The sequence below is a fragment of the Palaemon carinicauda genome, chromosome 5 (genome assembly GCF_036898095.1).
Source record: "Palaemon carinicauda isolate YSFRI2023 chromosome 5, ASM3689809v2, whole genome shotgun sequence".
NCBI classification, from domain to species: domain Eukaryota; kingdom Metazoa; phylum Arthropoda; class Malacostraca; order Decapoda; family Palaemonidae; genus Palaemon; species Palaemon carinicauda.
In genome coordinates, this window is record NC_090729.1 from 69,785,872 (window position 1) to 69,808,859 (window position 22,988).

Here is a 22,988-nt window from a genome sequence, read left to right on the forward strand (position 1 = left end):
GCTGATCCTTTAAATTTTGAAGGCGATCAAAGTTGATTGGAGCTTTGCTGAGGGTGAGATACAATCCTTGAGAACTATCTGGTAGTCTTCGATCTTCACAATATATCGTTTGTGCTGCTTCGCGACTGACTTCACTAATGGAATCCATAGTTCCGTCCCCTGCGATATGGTGCAGAAAAGCATATTATTATTGCATTCTTTATTGATTTTAAAAGCTACTTTGTGTAGTAAGAATCCTGGTGGAAAGGCATAGAGGGGTGTTGATCCCTTCCAGCTAATCGTAAGTGCATTATTGCTGATGGCTTTTTGATTTGGAAGAGATGAACAGAACTTTTTGCACTTAGTATTGAAACCATTTGAGAACAGATCTATTTCTGGGGTGAAATTGAAGTCAGAGCAGATTAAGGAGAATAGACTGTCACTGAGGGAAGTTTCTGTGTGAATGGAACCCAGGTCCCTGGAAAGTGAGTCTGCGATGGTGTTACTTACTCCCCTGATCCATCTGGAATTTATCTGTATGTTGTGATCCTTCATGGTACTAAGTATTTTCCTGACTAGTTCATGGGCTAACTTGTTTCTGATACTACCCTGTTTCTTTATCCAACAATTAGTAACCTTTGAATCAACATGTATTAAGACTACCTTGTTGTATAACCTTGTGATGAAGTGTTCCAAAGAATAGAAGCAAGCTAATAACTCTCTTACATTGATGTGAAGGGAGGATTCTTCATTTGTCCAAGTTCCATTTATTGAGAGCATATTACCCGCTATTACTAATGCACCTCCCCAACCCTGGTTGGAAGCGTCAGTGAAAAGTTCTGCATCTATCTGTGGTTTTGGAATGTTAATCTCTCTGTACATTTGTCTCTGTTCCCATGGCTTTAGGTATTTTTTGAAGGTGTGGGGAATGATTTTGTACCCTGAATTAAAATAACTGTGGTACCTGTGGAGATATTTAAGATGGAATCTTCCCAAGCTTGTATAGGATGCACTAAAATTTAAAGCTCCGATTAACATTTGATAGGAATGCAGGTCGGATTTAACAGAGTTGGAGAAAGCTTTGGCCAATTCGACACACTTCTCTATGTTTTTCCCACTGGGATTCATAGTTTTCTTAATCATATTGTAATGCACTCCTAAAAATTCAATTCTTTGAGTCGGTTCAATTGTAGATTTTTTAAGTGAGATATTCCATCCTAAGTCTGACAAGATCTTAATGACTAGCTGAATGTGATTTTTACATTTTACATAATCTTTTGCTAATATGAGAATGTCATCAAGATAGTTGAATATTAAGATGTCATATGAGGTTCTAATATACTTGATCACTGTGTACATTATTTTTGAAAAAATATAAGGTGCTGTCTTTAGTCCAAAGGGTATCACAGTCCATTTGAACTTCCTTTTACCTAGTTTGAAGGTTAGAAATTTCTGGCTACTTGCATGTAATGGAATGTGCCAATAAGCATCTTTTAAATCTAGTTTGCAGGCCCAAGAGTTTAGATGTAGATAGGGAAATATAGTATTGGCCTTGAGCATGGTAAAAGAAGGTTTTTTAATCATGGTGTTGAGCACTTTCATGTCAAAGATTAGTCGTACTGTTCCATCTGGTTTGAATTTATAAAATATGTGGTTGGAGTAGTAAAAGGAAGTTCTGGGGATCTGCTCTATGACACCTAGTTTTAGCAGTCTGTCACATTCACTTTCCAATATTTTACGCTTGTTAATTGAATAAAATCTATCTCTACCTGTTCTTTTTAATGACCTCTGGGCTTTAAGTTTATTATTAAACGGAATTCTCACCCCTTCATTGATAATTTTACAAGCAAAAGAGGCATTAGGAAGCTTTCTCCAACTATCAATATTCATCAATAATGACTTACCTATCCTATTCTCTGGGGGGCTCTGGGAGGAGTTATTCATTGGTTTTGAGGCCAAAGGCGAGGTCTCTTTACTTCTATCTTGATTTATAGCATTTGGCCCAATGTCATGATGGTCTGGTGCGGAGCAAAGCTCGTTATTATCTGGTGCTGAGCAAAGCTCGTAATTAACTGGTGCTGAGCAAAGCTCATTAACTGGTGCTGAGCAAAGCTCATTATTAACTGGTGCAGAGTAAACATCGTTATCAACTGGTGCATAGAATACTGGTGCTGAAAAAATTTCTCTTTGAACTGGTGCGGAGCATGGCTCAATTTCTAGGGTCTTTCTTTTCTCTGGCTCCTGAACTATTAGCTTTTCCATTTTGTGACCTCCCCCCCCTGTACCCACCTCGCCTATTACCTCTTCTAAGTGGCTGAGACTTGAATCTAAAGTTAGGGTTACCTTTGAGGAAACTGAACCTTCTTCCCTGAAATCTGCCCCCGAAGTTGAATTTCCTACCCCTGAAGTTTGCTGCCCCTCCTCTGAGGAGGGGACCTTTGTGAAAGCAGGCAGCAATGGCTGATTTTTGGTCTTCAGTTAAATTCCAAACTTCTTTAATGTCTGCTTTGATTATAAGATCTCTTACTTCTTCCTTGAGGTATCTAGGAAGTGCTCTGCTTCTGAAATTTCTTATCAAATTTTGTATGAGGTCTATGCTCCTCCTTAGGGGACCAATAATAATTTTGGACAAAAAATCAATGTCATTTACTTTGGAGGGGTATACAATGTGTGCCAGTGCTGCATGCCCTTGAAAGGCAGAAATACTCATTTTAATATTTTCAATGTCATAAAAAAATTTTCTCTTATAACTGTCATCAAATACCTTACCTTCAGGCCAGAAATTCAACTTTGGAGTATTAATTAATTTAAAAAAGTCTGAGAACTCCTTATTTTGACTACTAACAAAGAATTTATCCCGGTTATCAATATGGCCTTCACTGAAAGTTAATGCTACTAGTGAATTATTCAATTGAATTTTCCCTTCTCTATGAAAAGATGGTTCAGCTTTGAAATTGGTGGAAATATATGAAGGAATGGGTTTATTGAATGTAAGAAGGTTGAAATCTTCGTAATCACTTTCGTCTCCATTATTATAAAAGGAAAAGAGGTCTAAATTTGCACTTTCAGGTAATTCAGGTGATCGTCTTGAGCGCTTAGTAGGAGGGGGAGCCTCATTCTTCTTAGCAGGTGAACCACTTCTGCCGAGATGAATGTTTAATATCAGTGATTTATTTACCATAGAATAATTGAAATTTTGTTTCACAGGTATAGTAAATATGGACAGCAGCGGACCTAGAAGGCTGAAGTCAGGCAATGGGGTTCACGACTCAAATAGCCCTCTTAGGTTAATTCAGTGCCATATTTAAGTGAATGATAAGTTTAAATCTGTTATTATTAATAAACTAGACCTGCCTCATATGTAACCCTTATCAGATAGCCCCCCAGGGCCTAGGCTAGTGTCGATAGGTTTAAAGCGAGAAATGTAAGCTCGAACTTACCTGTGGTCTAGCCTACTGCCTATTAAGCGCGTGCTTTTAATGTGTCAGGCAAGCAATTTGTTTTGTGTGCTTAATTATAATTTTGTGATATATAAAAATTGGAGTATTTAGTTTGTTTATACCGATTAATCGTGTAGTAATCATGCACATGCTTTGCTTAAGCTACTTACGCTATGTTCGGAAGTGCCTGCTCTAAGCATTCAAATCATAACAAGCTTACGTATGGGGGCCGCCATTTGCATTTGTGACGTCATTAGTCTAAATCAGCTGCTTTCCATATGACGTTTTCGTTGTAAACAGAATTTAAAACCTTACCTTTTCTGGATGATTTGCATAAGAGTTTGATTCTGTTGTAGTAACATATTTACGATATCAGAATTAGAAGGCATATCACTATCTGCAGTCGATTGTGTGCGTTTTTCGTTACTGATTACGTTCTCCTCTCCGCTGGAGTCTTCGCTAAGCCGATGCACCTCCGCGGAGGTAAGAATTTGCCTAGACATAATTAAGCCGTGGGCTGAGATATTACTCTGGTTGCTGAGTGCAGGATAATGAAAATCAGCAAATGTTGGGAGCAGCGGGAGGGAAAAAGAGGAGAACGTTCTGTGCCGAAGTCAACTTCAGAAATGTGACTTCCATTGCCGAGTCAACCCGCTCGTCTCTGGTAACTTCGCCCAAGGGGGCGTGGTTTAGGGCTCGCGCCGCCGCTTGGGGGGGTTCCAGGGGGGGGGGGTGTATAAGCTACCACTGGTGAGTCCGGAAGGTTGAGACCTCCCTCTCCAGAAACTGAAATTCTCGAAACCTCTCATTGACAGATGAAGGATTCTGGGTCTTAGCCACAAACCCAGGTACAAAGTTGAGAGAGACTTTGCCCCATCCCCTAGAATGGATGACGTCGTAAGACAGACCATGTAGCTCACTGACCCTTTTAGCCGAGGCCAGAGCTACAAGGAAAACGGTCTTAAGGGTCAGAAAGTAGTCTGAAGCCCTATTCAAGGGCTCACGGGGTGGACCCTTCAATGAACGTAAGACCAAAGACACGTCACAAGGTGGTGGTCTAATCTGAACTGGGGGGAAAGATCGCTCAAACCCTCGAATCAACAAGGCGATATCTTCCGAGGCGGAAAGGTCAACCCCTCTCAGTCTACAGATGAGGCTCAAAGCTGAGCGATAGCCCTTAATCACTGAGACTAAGAAGAGCTTTCCCTTCCTGAGGTACAAAAGGAAGTCAGCCACTAATGGAAGAGAGGGATCGAGTGGAGACACCCCTTGCCCTTTACACCAAGCTGCAAACTCTCTCCATCTTGCTTGGTAGGGGTTTGTGGAAGATTGGCACAGGTGCCTCGACATGTGCTCAGCCACTCTCTCTGAAAAGCCTCTGCATCTGAGAAGTGACTGGACAGCCTCCAGGTGTGAAACTTCAGCAAGGGAATTTTCCTGTGGGGGACATCACTGTGTGGCTGCGTCAGCAGGGGTTCCAGAGGAAGAAACCTTGGAACTTGAACCAGAGGGTAAAGAAGGTCTGCGTACCATTTTCTGCTTGGCCATGCCAGAGCTATTAGGGTTAGATTGCAGTTCCAGGAGGTCCTGAGTTTGTTGATCACCCTTTTCAGCAGGCAAAAGGGTGGAAAGGCGTATGCGTCCAGGTTGTTCAAAGAATGTTGAAGGGCGTCCTGCCTGATGATCTGGAACTGGAGAACCGTAGCGGGGAAGCTTCACATTCAGAGAACTGGCGAACAGGTCTATTGTGGGGAAACCCCACAAAGCTATTACTGCCTTCGCTACTGGAAGATCCAAAAACCATTCGCCAATCAACACTTGGTGATGCCTCCTTAGTTGATCCGCCACGATGTTTCTCCGACCCGGAATAAACCTGGTTGTGAGAGAAATGTTGTGACCTTCCACCCAATGGCAAATCTGTACTGCTAGAAGACAAAGGTCTCTTGCCAGAGTACCCTCTTGCTTGTTGATATACGAGACGGTAGTGGAGTTGTCACTCATCAGCACCACCCCTCATTCTTGTAGATCTTATACAAAGTATTTTAGGCCTTCCCAGGCTGTTAACAATTCCAGGTGATGTATATGGAGAGCTTGCTCTATTGGAGAACAGTTTCCTGATGCTAACTTCGGACCTAGCTTAAAACCACAGCCTCGTAGCGACGCGTCCAAAATGACAAATTCGGAGATAATTTGTATTTTTCCTAACCATACAAACCTTAGCTATTTACATTGGGTTTACCTTTTAGCGTAGCTGAAATGACGAGCCAATAGTTTTTAACGAGGGTTAACTACCCCCGCGCTAGTTAGCGGGGGTAGGGGAAGGGATAGCTGGCTACCCCCCCCCCCCCCCACACACACCAGTGATTTGCTTCACTTCACTTAGAGGTAGGACTTGACTTGGGGGCCAGGGCTGGCGGGCAAATATGTGTAAATAGCTAATGTTTGTATGGTTAGGAAAAATACAAATTATCTCCGAATTTGTCATTTGTTCCGTAACCGAAATACAAACCACGCTATTTACATTGGGTGACTTACCCCTTGGGAAGGGTGGAAAGTCCCCAGCCTTAATGACTTCGGCTTTGCCCGGGGGCTCCATCCCTCAGTGAGTAGCACTTGAGAGAAGGAGCCCCTGCACCTCACAAGTTCCTTGCTTCGCTAGGAACGAGTGGCCTACATAAGTTGTGTGTGGAGGAGAGTGTGACTCGTCCTATGAAGTTGGCCTTGAGACCTTTAGATAGGAATCTAGGATAGGACGTTCCCAATACCACCTCGTCAGGGTATGGGGGACGCAACAGTATTAAGCTTTATACTAGGAGCACAAGGAAGCATGGGTTACTTGCAGAGGTCGAGGTCAGCTATGCGAGGACCAGGATGCTGCTTCCCCAAGAGAGGGGAGAATGAAGAAAGAAGTAATGGTCAGACATACTCTTTCATTCACGCAGACTAAAACCGGGTAACAACGCCCTCAACCTACTGCTACTTGTCCATATAGGAGCCTGAGGTTAGACCAGCTGTTGTGCAGCCACCACAGGGCCGATAGAAAACGTATCGAGGTTCCTGTGGGCCACGTCCTGCAGGTAGTGGGCTGTGAAGGTCGTCTGATGCTTCCAGACCCCAGCTTGAAGCACCTGTGTCACAGAGAAGTTTCTCTTGAAGGCCAGGGACATAGCAACACCCCTGACATCGTGTGCCCTAGGGCAACGTGACGGAGGAGGGTCTGGATTCAAGGCGTGGTGGATAACCCTTCGAATCCAAGCTGAGATGGTGTTCCTGGTGACCCTCCTCTTCGTCCTTCCTGTGCTTACAAACAATGCTCGCACTTGAGGACGGACTGCAGCCGTTCTCTTCGAGTAGTACCTCAGGCACCTCACTGGACATAGTAGCAGCTGGTCTGGGTCGCTTGTTGCAGAGCGGAGACTCGCGATCCTGAAAGAGTCGAAGCAAGGATCCGGCACTCCAGGATTCTGAGTATTGGCCACAAACTCAGGGACGAACCTGAACGTTACCTCCCCCCATCCCCTTGAATGGGCGATGTCGTACGAGAGACCATGAAGTTCACTAACTCGCTTGGCCGAAGCCAAAGCGAGCAGGAAAGCCGTCTTCCAAGACAGGTGGCGATCGGAGGCCTGGCGTAATGGTTCGAAGGGAGGTCTCTTAAGAGCCCTAAGGACCAGAACCACGTTCCAAGGAGGAGGTCTCACTTTCGACTGGGGGCAGGTAAGCTCATAGCTACGTATGAGTAGAGAATTCTAGCGAGGAAGAAATGTCCACGCCTTTCAGCCTGAAAGCCAAGCTTAAGGCTGAGCGATAGCCTTTCACTGCCGAGACAGAAAGGTGCATTTCCTCCCGCAGATATACGAAGAAGTCCGCTATTGCTGGAATAGTGGCATCGAGTGGAGAGATATCCCTTCCACGACACCAACCACAAAAGACTCTCCACTTCGCCTGGTAGACTACCTCAAAGGACTTTCGCAGGTGCCGAGACATTCTCTCCGCAACCTGTTGCGAAAAGCCTCTCTCCGTGAGGACACGCTGGATAGTCTCCAGGCGTGAAGCCGAAGCAAGGCCACGGCCTTGTGAGGGACGTTGGAGTGGGGTTGTCTGAGAAGCTCGTGTCGTGGAGGAAGTTCCCTCAGGAGCTCCGTCAGGAGCTGCAGAAGGTCTGGGAACCATTCCGCGTGATACCATAGCGGAGCTACCAGAGTCATCGAACAGTTGACCGATAGTCTGGTCCTGTTGAGCACCCTTCTCATCAGACAGAACGGTGGGAAGGCGTACACGTCGATGTTGTCCCACCGTTGCTGGAAAGCATCTTACCAGAGAGCCTTGGGGTCCGGGACTGGGGAGCAGTATAGAGGCAGCTTGAAATTCAACGCTGTCGCGAACAGGTCCACGGTCGGGGAACCCCACAAAGTCAGGACTTTGTTGGCTATCTGAGGATCCAAAGACCGCTCGGTACTCACTATCTGCGAGGCCCTGCTCAGACTGTCGGCGAGCACATTCCTCTTGCCAGGAATGAAGCAAGCTGATAGTGTTATCGAGTGAACTTCGGTCCACCTCAGAATCTCTACTGCAAGATGGGATAGCTGCTGCGAAAAGGTGCCTCCCTGCTTGTTGATATAAGTCACTACTGTGGTGTTGTCGCTCATCACAACCACGGAATGACCCGCCAGGGTCCGTTGGAACTGTTGAGGAGCCAGAAAGACGGCCTTCAACTCTAGCAGGTCGATGTGCAGGCACTTTTCTGATTCTGACCAAAGGCCTGAGATCCTCTGATTCAGAACGTGAGCCACCCACACTTCTTTTGACGCGTCCGAAAACAGTGTCAATTCCGGGGGAACGACGAGAAGACTCACTCCCTTTTGCAGATTCTCGTCGACCAGCCACCACCGCAGGTCCGTCTGTTCCAAAGATCCTATCGGGACCTGAACGTCCGGGGAATCGGATCCTTGATTCCACCGGGACTTGAGCCGCCACTGTAGGGACCTCATCCTGAGGCGGCCGTTTGGAACCAGACGAGCCAGGGAGGACAGGTGACCTAAGAGACGCAACCACGATTGGGCGGGAAGCTCTTCTCGCCTGAGGAAGGGTTCCGCCACCCTCCTCAGCCTTGCTATCCTGTCGTCTGATGGAAAGGCTTTGTGGAGATTGGTGTCTATCAGCATCCCTAGATATACCAGTCGTTGGGATGGCTGCAGAGAGGACTTCTTGAGGTTTACCACGATCCCCAGATCCTGGCAAAGACCTAGAAGCCTGTCTCGGTGCCGAAGAAGAGTCGACTCCGAGTCTGCTAGGATCAGCCAGTCGTCCAGATAACAAAGGAGACGAATGCCGTTCCTGTGCGCCCAAGATGAAATCAGGGTGAACACACTGGTGAACACCTGAGGAGCTGTGGAGAGACCGAAATACAGCACCTTGAACTGGTAGATCTTGTCGTCTAGGCAGAATCTCAAGTACTTCCTGGAAGACGGATGGATTGGGACCTGGAAGTACGCGTCCTTTAGATCCAGTGTGCACATGAAGTCTAGAGATCTCACCGCAAGTCTGACCGTGTCTGCTGTCTCCATGCTGAACCGAGTTTGCTTGACAAACCCGTTCAGAGCCGAGAGGTCGATGACAGGTCTCCAGCCTCCAAACGCCTTCTTTACAAGAAAGAGTCGACTGAAGAAGCCTGGGGAGCCATCGACGACCTCCTGGAGAGCATCCTTCTTGAGCATGCTCTCGACTTCCACCCGAAGGGCCAGCCCCTTTTCCGATCCCGTGGCATAGGAGCTCAACGACACTGGATTTGCTGTTAGGGGAGGTTGAGATGTTATGAACGGGATGCGATAGCCTTGGCCGATCACTGAAACCGTCCAAGCATCGGCCCCGTGTTGCTGCCACCTGTGCACGCAACGTTGAAGGCATCCCCCCACAGGTGGACATGCGGGGGGACTGACACTCCTAAGGTTTGCGGCCGCGGCCGCTCCCTCTAGGAGTCTTGCCCCCCCTGGAGGAATTACCGCCCCTTTTGACCTTGGCTGGAAAGGGCTGGGGCTTAGACACCACTTTCTTAGCTGCCAGTACCTGCTTCAGTGCCTTACAAGGCTGCTGCTGCTGTTGCTGCGGACCTGGAGGCTTATAGGGCCAAGCTGTAAGGGCCCTATGGAGGAGGGAGTCCGTGCTAGATTTCCTCCACCTCTCAGCCGTTCGCTCCATATCCTGTGGCTCCAACAGATTCTCCCCAAGGAGGGAAGCGTGTCTGAGCCTACAGACATCCACGGCGGGGACATTCGGGTGGAACCTCTCTCAGTCACCGCATCGCGACGCTTCAACACCGAGTTGGCCCACAGGGTGGTGACCTGGTGCGCCAGGAACTCGATGGAGCGGGTGCCCGAGAGTAAGAAGGTCTCCAGGGCCTTCCTATTGGTCTCCTTAGACAAGTCCTTGGAGCGCAATAGGATGCCCAGAGTTCCTAGCCATATATCCAGCCACGAAGTGGCCTGCATGGCGCACTTCGCGACCTTCTCATGGCTCAGGATCTCCGACACCGAGAACGACACCTGCCGGGCGGAGAGCTTCTCAAGGGGAACTCCCATAGCCAGCTCTTCTACGGAGTGATGGAGAGGAAGAGCGAGACTAGACTCGCCCAAGATCTCAAAATACCTCCTCTGCTGGAGACGAGGAGGTGGGATGAGTTTGTTCCCGGCAGAGGAACGACTGGAGGAGGCAAGAATCGCGAGTTGGGCATTAGCCCTGGCTCTGGCACTCTTCAATCCCCGAGACCAGGGCAGAGCCGCACTGGTCTTAGGGGCCTTCTGAACATCGAACACTTGGTCCAAGGCCGTGTCCTTGCCTTCTCGGGGGGCGATGACGGGATCCATGAACCCGTTGAGGTGCCTCATCAGGCTCAGGACCTGCCAGAAGGCATGTTCAGATTCCTGCTGGTGTCCTCCTTGCGGGCTGGCAGCTAAGTCTCCCGTACCCGGAATCTCTTCCTGGGGCGAAGCGTGGACGTTCTCCCGGGGAGCAGCGGGTTCCTGGCGAATCCTTGAAGACGATTTCGGGATGGTCTTGGAGTCCTTGGGTTCCCTCCTGGGAGGGATACAGGATTCCATCAAAGAGGTTCGGAGAGCCCCTTCCGCGCGAGACGATTCTCCTCCATGAAGAGAAGGCTCCCCCCTTGGTGCCGAGGGGGAGACTATCACCTCACTAGACTCACCCGAGGACAGAAAAGCCTCGTCCACGGGAGAAGGAGAAAACGCCTGCGAAGGGGATGGGGCCTTCCCGACAGACCTCTTAGGAACCAACTTCTCCCTGGGGGAAGTCACCACGAAGTCCACTCCTCTCTTTCTCTTCAGCGGAGGTGAGGCAGTCGTTGGCTTGTTCCCCTGATCAGCGAGTGCTGGCTTCATAACCCTCACTAACGCCCGCATCAGAGGACCAAACCAAGTCTGTCGCTCCACGGACACAGAGTCCGAAATCCCCGCTGGAGGGAAGGGGATCGGGTGATCCTTCGGAGTGGACACCACTGGACCTGCCTGAAAATGAAAAGGGGAAAGACGCACTGACCTCTCCGAAGTGCCGTCCCTGTCATGCACAAGGGTCCGGCACTTTGGTGGAGGCGATCCTGATCCCGGTCTGGTAACACGCGTCCCTGCTGCTGTCACCGGCTGCGAAATTCGGCGCCGGCGAGCGGTCGCCCCGGCGAGCGGTCGCCCCGGCGAGCGGTCGCCCCGGCGAGCGGTCGCCCCGGCGAGCGGTCGCCCCGGCGAGCGGTCGCCCCGGCGAGCGGTCGCCCCGGCGAGCGGTCGCCCCGGCGAGTGGTCGCGCCGGCGAGTGGTCGCGCGGGCGCGCAGGCGAGTGGGTGCGAGGGCGTACAGGCGAACGAGCGCGTGGGCGAGCCAGTGAACGAATGCGTCGGCGGGTTAACGCGTTGTCGCGCGGGCGAGCGAGAACACTCCGAAGATCACTGGCGACGTTGGTCAGGAGACCTGTAGCGCGTGGGAGAGCGATTGCGAGCAGGCGATCGGTGGTGCGCTGGTGAACGCTGGCGCGCAGGCGAGCGATGGCGCGTGGGCAAATGGTGACGCGTTGGCGAGCGATAGCGCGTAGATTGCGCAGGCGAACGACCCCGCGAGGGCGAGCTAGCAGAGGGCGACCCATGTCCTTCCAGATTTTCTGGGCGACGGCGCGTTGGAGAACACTTGCGCGCAGGCGATAGGTCACGCGGGCGGTCTGGAGATCGCTGATGTTCACGTGATCGCTGACATGTAGGCGATTGTTGAATCGTCTTTGATCGCTAGCGAGCTGGTGATCGCTGGCGAGCAAGAGGGCAATGCGTGGAATCCTGCGAGGGAACAGTCGGCGCGGGGCGCAAAGGCGAACGTTCACGAACAGAAACAGGAACAGGAAGCGCGTGGACGCGTGGGCGAACGTGTGTTTTAGAAACACGCGCTGGAGAACGCGAGCGATGTTGTGCAGGAACAAGCTGAGGATCTTGAGGGCGCTCAGGAGACTGATGGCGTGCAGGGCGCACAACAGGAACTGCAAGATATTCGGAGACTACAGGGGAGCGCTGGTGAGCAGTGGGGCGATGGTCCTCAGAAGACCGCTGACGAACAGGAGAGTGCTGATGGTCAGAAGAGCGCTGATGGTCAGAAGAGCGCTGACGAGCAGGAGAGCGCCTGTGCGCTAACACTGCAGAAGGGCGAGCAGGGGAACGCTGGCGCGCTGGGCGCTCCTCAGGAACAACAGGTTGAAGGATGTCCTCAGGAGAGCACTGGCGAGAAGAGGGGCGATCATCAGGAAAGCGCTGGTGAACAGGAGAGCGATGGCGAACAGGAGATCGGTGACGAACAGGAGAGCGCTGACGAGCAGGAGAGCGCTTGTGCGCTAACACTGCACGTGTAAGGGAAGAATCCCTTTGCCCCGAAGGGACCGTTGCCCGTCGGGTGACGAGGTCAGGTTGCTGAACATCTGCCCCAGAAGTTGAAGGTCTGGAAGGCGTAGGAGACCGATCCCCAGAGAGGTCTAAGGAAGCTGGAGCTGCAGGCTGTTTACGGCGAGGAGAGTCCCCTTCGGAGGAAGAAGGAGAGGATCCAAAAAGGTGCCTCTTAGCACCCTTATAAGGAGACGGGAGGCCCTTGCAACGCAGCAGACGGTGAGCCTTACGGCGAAGGCGGCCACGAGGAAGATCGTCAGGACCATCAGTCCTCCGAAGGGGAGTCTCAGTCAAAGCACTTCCCTTAGAGGGAAGCTGGACAGCAGAAGAGCCCGTAGGACTCCCTTCCCCCTTCGAAGGATGTACGGAAGGGGGAGGAGAGCCGTCAGCACCAACATCCACAACTGCACCTGCAGAGGATTGACCCGCCCCGTCGGAAGCCTCTGCCACCACGACATCGACGATAGACAGAGGATCTACCTCTGCTATCACCGGCGACTGCTTAACGGCGGCCCCCAACTGGACAAGGTCAATCAGGGCAACCCTGGAGCGCAGGCCCTTAAGCCCCAGGGAAGCCCAAATCTGAAAAAGATCATCGTTAGACAAAGATTCATCAATAACCTCCCCCGGAGGAGTAGGAGGAACCGCCCCGCTATGGGAGGCGACGCCCTCTCCCCCAACCCAAGGTCGGGAAACAGAACTAGGGCCTGTGCTCCCACTCGGCCGACTCTCCTTAGGAGCCGAACGAGGGGGAGCTTTGGAGGAGGTTTGGGCGGTGAAAGAAGAGTCCCGAGAACCTTCCTCCTTCAAGGCAACCCTGGAAGGAGAACGGTCTCTCTTGGACTTCTTACGCCGGCGGCCAAACCTCTCCCACTGGGAGGCAGACCACTCCCTGCACTCACTACACTTATTTTCCTGATCACACCGTCGGCCTTGACACTGCGGGCAAAGGGTGTGAGGATCAGTGTCCACGGCTGACATAAAAGTACCACAAGGGCGGCCGGTAATTCCAGGGCACGTACGCATAGTAATCATAAAGGTGGTCAACTTCTAACACACACACACAAACTGAAAGAAAAAGCAGAAAAAGATTAAAGGCTGTCAACGAGGACGATGGACAGACACATCTCTTCATCGCAGGAGCCAAAAGTGAAGTGAAGCAAATCACCGGTGTGTGGAGGGGAGGGGTAGCAAGCTATCCCTTCCACTACCCCCGCTAACTAGCGCGGGGGTAGTTAACCCTCGTTAAAAACTATTGGCTAGTCATTTCAGCTACGCTAAAAGGTAAACCAAATGTAAATAGCGTGGTTTGTATTTCGGTTACGAAACAAAAGAGTTTTAACTTCGGATTGGGGCTTAGGAGAGGAATGCCCGTCTGGGTATTCTCACTGACTGACCACCACTGAAGATCTTGTATCACAAGAGCTGGAACCTCCACTGGCAAGAATGGGGAATCGTACTTTTAAGACTAATGGGTCTTCAGATGCTACTGGAGACTGCATTCTTGATCTTCCACCTGGAACTAGTTTTTCCAGGGAGGAAAGATGGCCCAGAAGACTCCGCCACAAAATGGCTGGAGGAGGCAGTGGAGACGAGAGTTGGGCATTGGACTGTTCCAGTCTCAAAAGTCTGTCTTCCAAAGGGAACACTCTCCCTACCTGGGTGTTCATGGACATCCCCAGATAGTTCATGACTTGAGTCGGAATCAAGCAACACTTCTCTATGTTTACAAAAATCCCCAGATCCTTGCAAAGGTCAAGAAGCCTCCTCAGGTGATCCAGAGCTTGTTTCCTGGACGAGGCCATGAGTAGCCAATCGTTCAGATACCTTAGCAGGCGTATCCCGTGCTTGTGTGCCCAGGAGGATAAGAGTTAAAAAATCCTTGTAAACACCTGTGGGGCGGTCGAGAGACCAAAGCATAGTACTTTGAATTCGAAGCTTCGACCCTGAACCACAAAACGCTGGAATTTCCAAGCTGAGCGACGGATTGGTACTTGAAAATGTGCGTCTTTCAAGTCCACAGATGCCATAAAGTCTCCTGGATGCACCACTTGGATCACGGAGGCTGCTGCCTCCATTTTGAATGGAATCTCCTTCACAAACTGACTCAAGGTTGAGAGATCGATTACTGGTCTCCAACCCCCCGAGGCTTTCTCTACCAAAAAGCGGCGACTGAAAAACCACGAGGAGGTTTTGGGGACCTGTTGGATGGTGCCCTTCAGAAGCATGCTTCGGATTTCCTGAGCTAGGGCCTGCTGTTTCCCGAGATCCCGAAGGACCTGGGAGGACGAGATCGGAGGAGGAATTAGGAGGAGGAGGAGAGCCTATGAAGGGGATGCGGTACCCCCAACGAAGCACCTTGATGGTCCATTGCACAGCCGCCCATAGCTTTCCACCTCCTCCAACTCCCCTGCAGGCACTCCCCTACGCACTGAAAGGGGGGAACCGAGACCCTATTTCTGTCTAGGGTTCCTCACTGTGCCTTTAGCCTTGGGAGGAGCCGACTTTCCACAACCCATTGGTTTAGCTACAAAGGAGGGGCGGCTGAAGCTCTTGCCTGGAAGTGGAGCCGCGATTGTGACCTTAGGTTGTGGAGTTGGCTGCTGCTGCATTGTGCGAAAGGAAGAAGCCTTTTGCATTGCGGTGTCCTGCGTCTCTTTCCTCCAAGTAGAGGAAACTGCTTGCTTAGGAAAGAGAAGAGGTTGTAGAAGGTCCGAGTTTTTCAAATCTGATCTCTTGGCCTTACCAATGCTCCTATGAAGACTGGAAACTACTGATTCCCTCCATTTGAGAACCCAATTGCCCCACATGGTTGCTGTTGTAACGGTTAGGATTTCCATTGTCTTGGCCCCAGCAGCCAGGAATTCCTGTAGGGACTACATGGAGTCTTGGTTTGACAGGTCCTCATGACTCACGAGGTAGCCGACTGTACCAGACCATGTGTCAAACCAAGATAAAGCCTCCAGAAGGGACATTGAAGCCGCTTCCATTGCCGAGGCTTCTGTGACTGAGAAAGAGACTGGAAAAGTAGTCTCTCAGAGGAACAGCCAGGTGTGAGCCTCGCCGTGAAGGGATCCAAGGTCAGAGGAGAAGGGTTGGCGTCTCTGACCTTGTAAAAGCGCTTTTGCCTCAAAAATGGAAATTGCAAAAGTTTATGGGATCCCTGAGACTTCAGGGAACCCATTTCTCCCAAGACCACCCGCGAGACCTTCCTCAGACGGCTTGCAGTGTAAACAGACCAGGGAAGTTCAATTCTGGCCTTGGGGTTCGGTGGAGGACGGCATAGCCTATTTAAGGCTAGAGCATTAAAGAGGTCGAGGAGACAGATGCAAATGGCTGAGGCCTGAGATATTACACAGTTCTTAGAGTCCTTAAATAGGAGGACTCCAAGTCCTTCGACGGCGGCTCTTCCGAGGAATCATCAGGCTGCGCTAATTCCTTGCGTGTTATTACAGGTGAAGTGGAGATGCGAGCAGCAGACAAACCTTTTGCCTTACCCCTTAAATCTTTCTTATTCAAAAGGGGAAGAGCGATAGAAGTCGGATTGTCTGGTGGTAATCGGCGAAGTAGGAGACCGTGTTACCGTTGTTGCAGGGGAAGGCTGTGCGCTGGATAATGGCGCCACGAGCGCCTGACCTTGCGTGGATGGAGACTGTCTAGGAGAAGGCGATCGAATTATCGGAACTGACCTAGTAGTATTTGTAGAGATTCCTCTCTTTAAAAGGTCTGAAGGACGAGGTGGAAGAGGCCGAATTGATCGGCGATCTGGCCTTTTCTCTCTGCTCTCAACCGAAGAGAAGAAGGGTTGAACCCCTGCGTCTTCTTCTGAGGTTTTCGAGAGGCTCGTAATCCCTAACTCATTAGGCAGCAAGGGAACCGGGTGCGAGGTTATCCTGGCGCAATTAGATAAAAAATTGTGGGAAGCGCTTATCACGCTTTGAAGAGCTCTCTTGCAATAAAGAGCGAGAACGTAACGTAGTGCTCTTTTTCTTGAAGCGCTTCGAGTGCTTAGATGATCCCTCGTGAGAGGAAGATGACAGTGAGGCAGAATGATGACAAGAGGAAGTGTTCTTCTTAGGTTTGCGCCTAGAGCGCTTATAGTCTCGAGGCGAGACGTCTCGTGAAGAGACAGAAGGCGAGGAAGAGCGAGAACGATGATGTCTCTTCCTATATCGCCTGTCTCTCCGGCGAGAACGTCTAGGCAAAGGAAAACAAGCTCTCCTTTCCCTCTTCTCTCTCTCCCTCCTAACCTCCGAGGAGGAGGAGGAGGATGTACTGTGATGTTTGCGCTTGCGACGCTGTGATATTGTAGAAGGGCAAATGGTGCGAGAAGTAGGCGCCGCAGGAGCTGAAGTTACTGTACTACATCCACTGAAACTTCAGCGGGCGCCATACTCCTCATACATGATCTGGAATGGAAGCGGTAATGAAGACATTCCCGGTGGCGGAAAACATTGCTCCACTAGGGGAGGCAAAAGGATTTGCCTGACCAAGAGGAATGGGGGTTAAATCAATGGTGCCACTCTTCCTTGACTTCCCCCCAGAGGAGGGAATCAAGGAAGAGTCCAAAGGGAGAGAACGAGAGGCCGAAGAAGAGGCCCGAGACTCCTTACCTTTCGAAGGCGAACCTAGAGGTAACGAGTCCTTCTTGGATTTCTTCATCTTCCTCTTCCCGAACATGTCTCACTGAGAGGGCGACCACTTTCTACATACAGCCTTCAGAACACCTATGACCTCTGCACCCAGGGCATAGGGAATGAGGATCCACCTCCAGCAGCAACATGAAGGTGCCACAGGATTTCGGGGGCACCCCAGACACTTCCTCATAATCTAGGACATCACATCTAACAAAGAAAAAGAATTAATCAAAAGCACAAAAAAGAAAGGCTAATCTGCCAGTCAAACAAAAGCAGGAACAGCGGTGTTACCACTGCGACAGTTAGAATTCAATTGAAGGTAAACAGTAGCTACCGACCGGCGGTCTCCCACCTCTAACAGGTGGATAACTACCTGCCCAGAGGTTAACGACCTTGTTAAGGTTTTTCTACCATATTTTCCAGCTCGCGTTAGAATATCTCCTATTGTAGAGAATGAGGGTTTGTATCAGTGTAGGAACAAATGCATCATACTCACTGCAACTGTCACAATAATTCTTGTATGATCAAAAGCAACAATTGTTTTCACTGGTTGATCGTATGCCTGAAAAGACTCCAGCCTCAACTGCCGAGTGATGCTATGTACGCATCCATTGGAGTCCCCAATGTACACAAGACCATGGCCGGCTGCAGAACATGTAACAGTAGCCCCCTGAAAAGTCAAATCAGTTTAAAGAACTGTAAAGCAGTAATATCATATACTTAAATGTATGCTAAAAATTAACTACTGTATTCTTATTCAGATATTTTCTAATTCATGGATACATTGGATATTTATAGACTATATATAGGTCTTAATGCTAAAGGAATTAATGAAAAAAGTAAATAAGTTTTTTCACTTTTAACAAATATACATTATATATTTGATTTATCATTACCCACTTCTGACCAACAAATGCAAAAACCTATCAAAATAACTACAGCACAGTATGATGAGACAATATGTTTCTCCTTTAGATATATAAAAATAAGGATTGATTGATTATCTGGCATCGTACCAGCAATGGTCATCGATGCCATAAAAATCAGATAGTAAGAATATGAAACCCATTTATAAACTACACTTTACAGTATGCAGCAAAACAGGTGATATTTTTTTATTTTGTGCAGGACAAGCATTGTTCCTATGTTGCCACTTAGTATTAAAACTTATTTGTTTCAGCGCAAATACAAACCCTCCGGAATTCATAGAGGTATTCACTTTTCGGTGAAGTTGAAAGACTAGCCAAGACAATTTTAGTAATGGATAATTACAGTACCCCCATCTGCTAATTAGAAGGTGGGGGGTGAGGTAGACCGGCTACCCCGCTCACTCACACAAGTCGGCTGAGTAATTATTTTTGCTTTTGGCTCGGTAAAGTGCAGATGTACTGTCACTCTCTCCCATATTTTGGACTTGCCTTGACTAATAATTTTTCTTTTTCTTTTTCTCGTTGTAGGTGTGTGTGACTGTAGTCCCAGTATGCAGACATGTCCTGGTCGCAAGGGCCGCATATGCGGTACCTTCGACGGACCATCACATCCTGTGTCCGGGTTGTCGGTGCCATCGGTGTTCACGGGACAACACCTGTGATCAGTGTCGGGAGTGGCCTGCTTCCCAGTGGGAGAGGTTTGGGTGTAGAATGAAGAAGTCTAAGCGCGATTCTTCATCTTCGGGGTCTTCCTCGAAGACAAAGAAATTGCGAGCTTCTTCTTCTACCCGGCCCCAATCTCTTTCCGAAGCTGCTCCTCTGCCGGGCCCTTCCGGGATTCGGACGAGCAGCAGCACAGGGTTTGTGACTCAAGGTCAACCCTGTGGGATAGGTAAAGGCATTGACTACCATAGCAAGTCTGCTCCTTCCCTTCCCCCAGGGAGCGCCTGCTCTTTCTCGGATACTGCATCCTTTTGGCAATCACTGGGAGTCAATGGTCCCCTCTCGAAGGAAGTTCTGTTTTAACTCCTTCAGAGGGGAGTGGAGAGAAAGCAGTCATCTCCTTCCAACACAGAGGTCAAACTTCCTTTTGTAAGCGCAGGCGCTGCAGCCCGTCAGTCAGGCTCTAAGTTTGTTTCTAACGCTTTGGTTTTTGCTGATCCACCTGGAATGGTGGCAGAGCATTCTCTGAGGCAGGAGAATATGAAAAGCATGTCTAAATGTGCAAAATTTATCATTAATCAAATGCCAAGTAACAAACTATTAATTAGCTACGACGGTGAAGATGGGTTGATTTTAATTCTAAGTACAAAACACCTAAATTCGATAAGTATAAGTACGGAAGAATTGTCATTGACTTTTATCTTTCTTCGTGGCCAAGTGGTAGTCACTGTCTATATAAGCTTGCCGGACCAGGTTTTGATTCCCGGATGGTCACAAGCTCTTGTCTTTGTGTGATTCCGCCTGGGGCTCTGATCCCGAGGTCGTTAAGAGAATCCAGACATTAATGTATCAAAAATATATATGGCTAATTTGAACATGAAAAACACTTCTAAATGTGTAAAACTTATCCTTTATCGAATGCCAAGTAACAAATTACTAATTAGCTACGATGGTGAAGATGGGTTAATTTCAATTCTAAGTACAAAACACCTAAATTCGATAGGTATAAGTACGGAAGAATTGTCATTGACTTTCATCTTTCTTCATGGCCAAGTGATAGTTACTGTCTATACAAGCTTCCTGGACCAGGGTTCGATTCCCGGACAGTCACAAGCTCTTGTCTTTGTGTTATTCCGCCTGGGGCTCTGATCCCGAGGTCGTTAAGAGAATCCAGACATTAATGTATCAAAAATATATATGGCTTATTTGAATATGAAAAACACGTCTAAATGTGCAAAATTTATCATTAATCGAATGCCAATTAACAAACTACTAATTAGCTACGATGGTGAAGATGGGTTGATTTTAATTCTAAGTACAAAACACCTAAATTCGAAAGGTACAGTGAGTCTTCGCTACTTCGCGGTTCAACCATCACGGATTCACCACTTCGCGGATTTTTTTCATAACCCATATATATATATACATATCGCGGATTTTCCGAAAATTTCGAAAATACCGCGATATATGAAGACCCCAAATACGATATTTCGTTACCTGTAATTCCATTAATATCAAAAATTTTGAGTAATTTTTATTTTTCCTAACATACTTACCGAGAACTACTTTCTTTTGGAGTCACTTGGTGATCTCTCTTTCTCGACCAAGGTTTTTCCCGCCGTTACCCCCATACTCCGTTCTCTACATAGGCCTACCCCCGCCGCCAAGGAATGCGCCCCGAGGGCAGGATTAGAACAGGTCACTGCTTCTCTGGGTCATTCTCCTCATTAAGTTCGTCGTATAGCCCAACTTGGCAATGGAAGGATGGCACTCGGGGACGGAAGGGAGGGCCATTACCCGAAAGTAGTTCTCGGTAAGTATGTTAGGAAAAATAAAAATTACTTAAAATTTTTTATTTGTTCCAACACAAAATACTTACCGAGAACTACTTTCTTTAGGAGACTTATACTTTAGGAGGCGGGAGTGCTATTCTGACACTTGACTCGGCACGTAGGGCCTAGAGGGCTATGGAATGCGGGGCCTATCAGAGTGCGGGAGTGAGGATAACTGCGCAACCTTACGCTATTATCTAAGACTTACCTCTTAAAAAATTCTTCTGACGATTCCCTCCGGATGTAGTCGCGAAGAATGTGTTCATCGTTGGGGACAGCCTCTGGCCTTACCGCTACACAGCCTGGAGGGCGGCCATGACAGTCCCAATGGAGAACCCGTCCAAGGATTTCCTTGAATAATCCTTGAGGTAGTGGGCAGTAAAGGTTGACTGGTGCGACCAAGTGCCTGCCTGTAGGATCTGCCCCACCGCCATGTTTCTCTCAAAGGCCAAGGAGGTGCTCAGACCCCTGATGTCATGGGGCCGGGGAGTGCCTGGCACTGCCATTTTATCCTCTTCATAGGTTCTAGCGATGACTTGTCTCAGCCAGAAGGAAATGGTGTTCTTGGAAACTTGCTTCCTATTAACCCTTTTACCCCCAGGCTATTTGGAAATTTCCAACCCTTAACCCCCAAGGGATTATTTTTTTCCCAGCTCATTTTGCAGTATATATTTTTTAAATTGCTCTAACAGCCTTAATTTTTGTCATAGAGAGGTCAGGTTGGTCTCATTCTCTTGGAAAATGCCCAAATTTTCTCAAAAAATTATAAAAAATATGAAAAAAAAAGATTTTTATAGCATTTTTTGCAAGGACGTACCGGTACGTCCATGGGGGTAAAGGGATGGCTTTTGTGAAACGTACCAGTACGTCCTTTGGGGGTAAAAGGGTTAACACCTGTGGAAACGAAGAGGTTTTTGATACCTGGTCGGAGTGAGAGACGTCGAATGACAAACCCTGGATCTCTCCCACTCTCTTATCGGACGCCAAGACCAGCAAGAAGACGGCCTTGAGGGTGAGATCTTTGTCCACGATATCCTTCAAGGGTTCAAAGGGGGAACGACACATCATCTTCCGGACCTTGCCTAAGTCCCACTGGGGCACCTTTCCCGCCTGAGGGGGGCAAGACTGCTCGAAGCTTTTGACAAGCATCGCTATGTGTCTCAAGGCCCCCAGGTCGATGCCCTTCAGGAGGAAGACTTGGCCTAAGGCAGCCCGAACCCCTTTTTATGGCTGGGATTGACATCCCTGCTTTGTCCCTGAGAAACACCAGAAAATCTGCTATGTCTGGGACAGAGGCCTTAAGAGGTCTAATGTGCCTCTCAGAGCACCACTTCGTGACAGAGGTCCATTTTGTCTGGTAGACCGCGGTTGACGACTTTCTCAGGAATAGAGACATTCTCTTAGCCGTGGAGGAAGAATATCCTTCTTTCTTCAGGAGCCGCTCTTTAGTCTTCAGTCGTGAAGACGTAGGGAGAGTGGGCTGTCGTGGAGCTTGAGAAAGTGAGGCTGGTGCAGAAGGTCTGACCTGGCGGACAGAGGCCACGGCGGTTGACTCGATAGGTCTTTTAGATCCGCGAACCACTCTCTCTCTCCGGCCACCAGGGCGCTACCAAAGTCATCTTTAGGTTTCGGGCCGTCTTTACTCTGTTGAGCACTTGTCTTATCAACGTGAAAAGGGGGAAAGGCGTACACATCCAGATTGTCCCACTTGTGCTGAAAAGAGTCTTCTAAGGATGCTTTCGGGTCTGGCACAGGAGAGCAATAGACTGGGAGTTGGGCGTTGAGGTTGTTGCCAAGAGGTCAACCACCGGGGAACCCCAGCGTTGAATGATGAGCTTGTCTATTCCTGGGAGAAGGGACCATTCTGTCCCTACTATGTGGCCCATTCTGCTGAGGCCGTCGGCCAGAACGTTTTTCTTCCCGGGAATGAACCTTGCTAACATCACCACTTGATTTTCTTCCGCTCAATCTAGACTCTCTATGGTGAGATCGCACAACTCCTTCGATTACAAGTACCCTGCTTCTTTATGCATGCCACTACCGTGGCGTTGTCGCACATCCACGCCACGGTGTTCCCCTATAGCAGACTTGCGAAGTGTAGGCACGCCTTCTGGACTGCTTCCAACTCCAGGACATTGTGTGGAGTTGCCTCTCCCCTTCCAACCAGGTCTCTCGTGCCGTTTCGTCGAGGGGAAGGGCTCCCCATCCCTGGTTGGAGGCGTCTGTGAACAGTAGTAACTCGGGAGGGCCGGTCCCGAAGGTCGTCCCCTTGAGTGAGTTCGACTGGCAATGCCACCATTCTAGGGAGGGTCTCGTGTTTGGAAGGACTGGGATTAGCACCTGCTGTGAATTCGTCTGTCACCAGAGGTTCCTGAGATTCCATTGGATGGATCTGAGCCTTACCCTCCCTTGGGGAACTAGGTTCTCCAATGAGACCAGGTGACCTATCAGCCTCTGCCAGTCTTTCGCCCTCCTGGGGTGTTCTGACAGGAACGGCTGACTAATGTGCCTGAGGTTTCTTATCTTATCCTCCGAAGGGAAAATTTTCCCCGAATGATGTCTAATGTCATTCCCAAGTAGTTCAT

The 22,988-nt window shown here is 49.2% G+C and overlaps 1 protein-coding gene across 4 annotated transcripts in view; it reads right to left on the minus strand.

Moving 5' to 3' along the window:
* Positions 1–22,988, minus strand: part of Vps11 (vacuolar protein sorting 11) — a 439,706-nt gene that overhangs the window by 359,249 nt on the left and 57,469 nt on the right. For all 4 annotated transcript variants that reach the window (XR_011044479.1, XM_068373757.1, XM_068373758.1 and 1 more), the window contains exon 3: positions 17,476–17,649. Coding sequence is in view for 3 of the 4 variants with exons in the window: in XM_068373757.1 (XP_068229858.1) it covers positions 17,476–17,649 (174 nt within the window). In the remaining variant the exon portion in view is untranslated. The remainder of the gene's footprint in view (positions 1–17,475; positions 17,650–22,988) is intronic.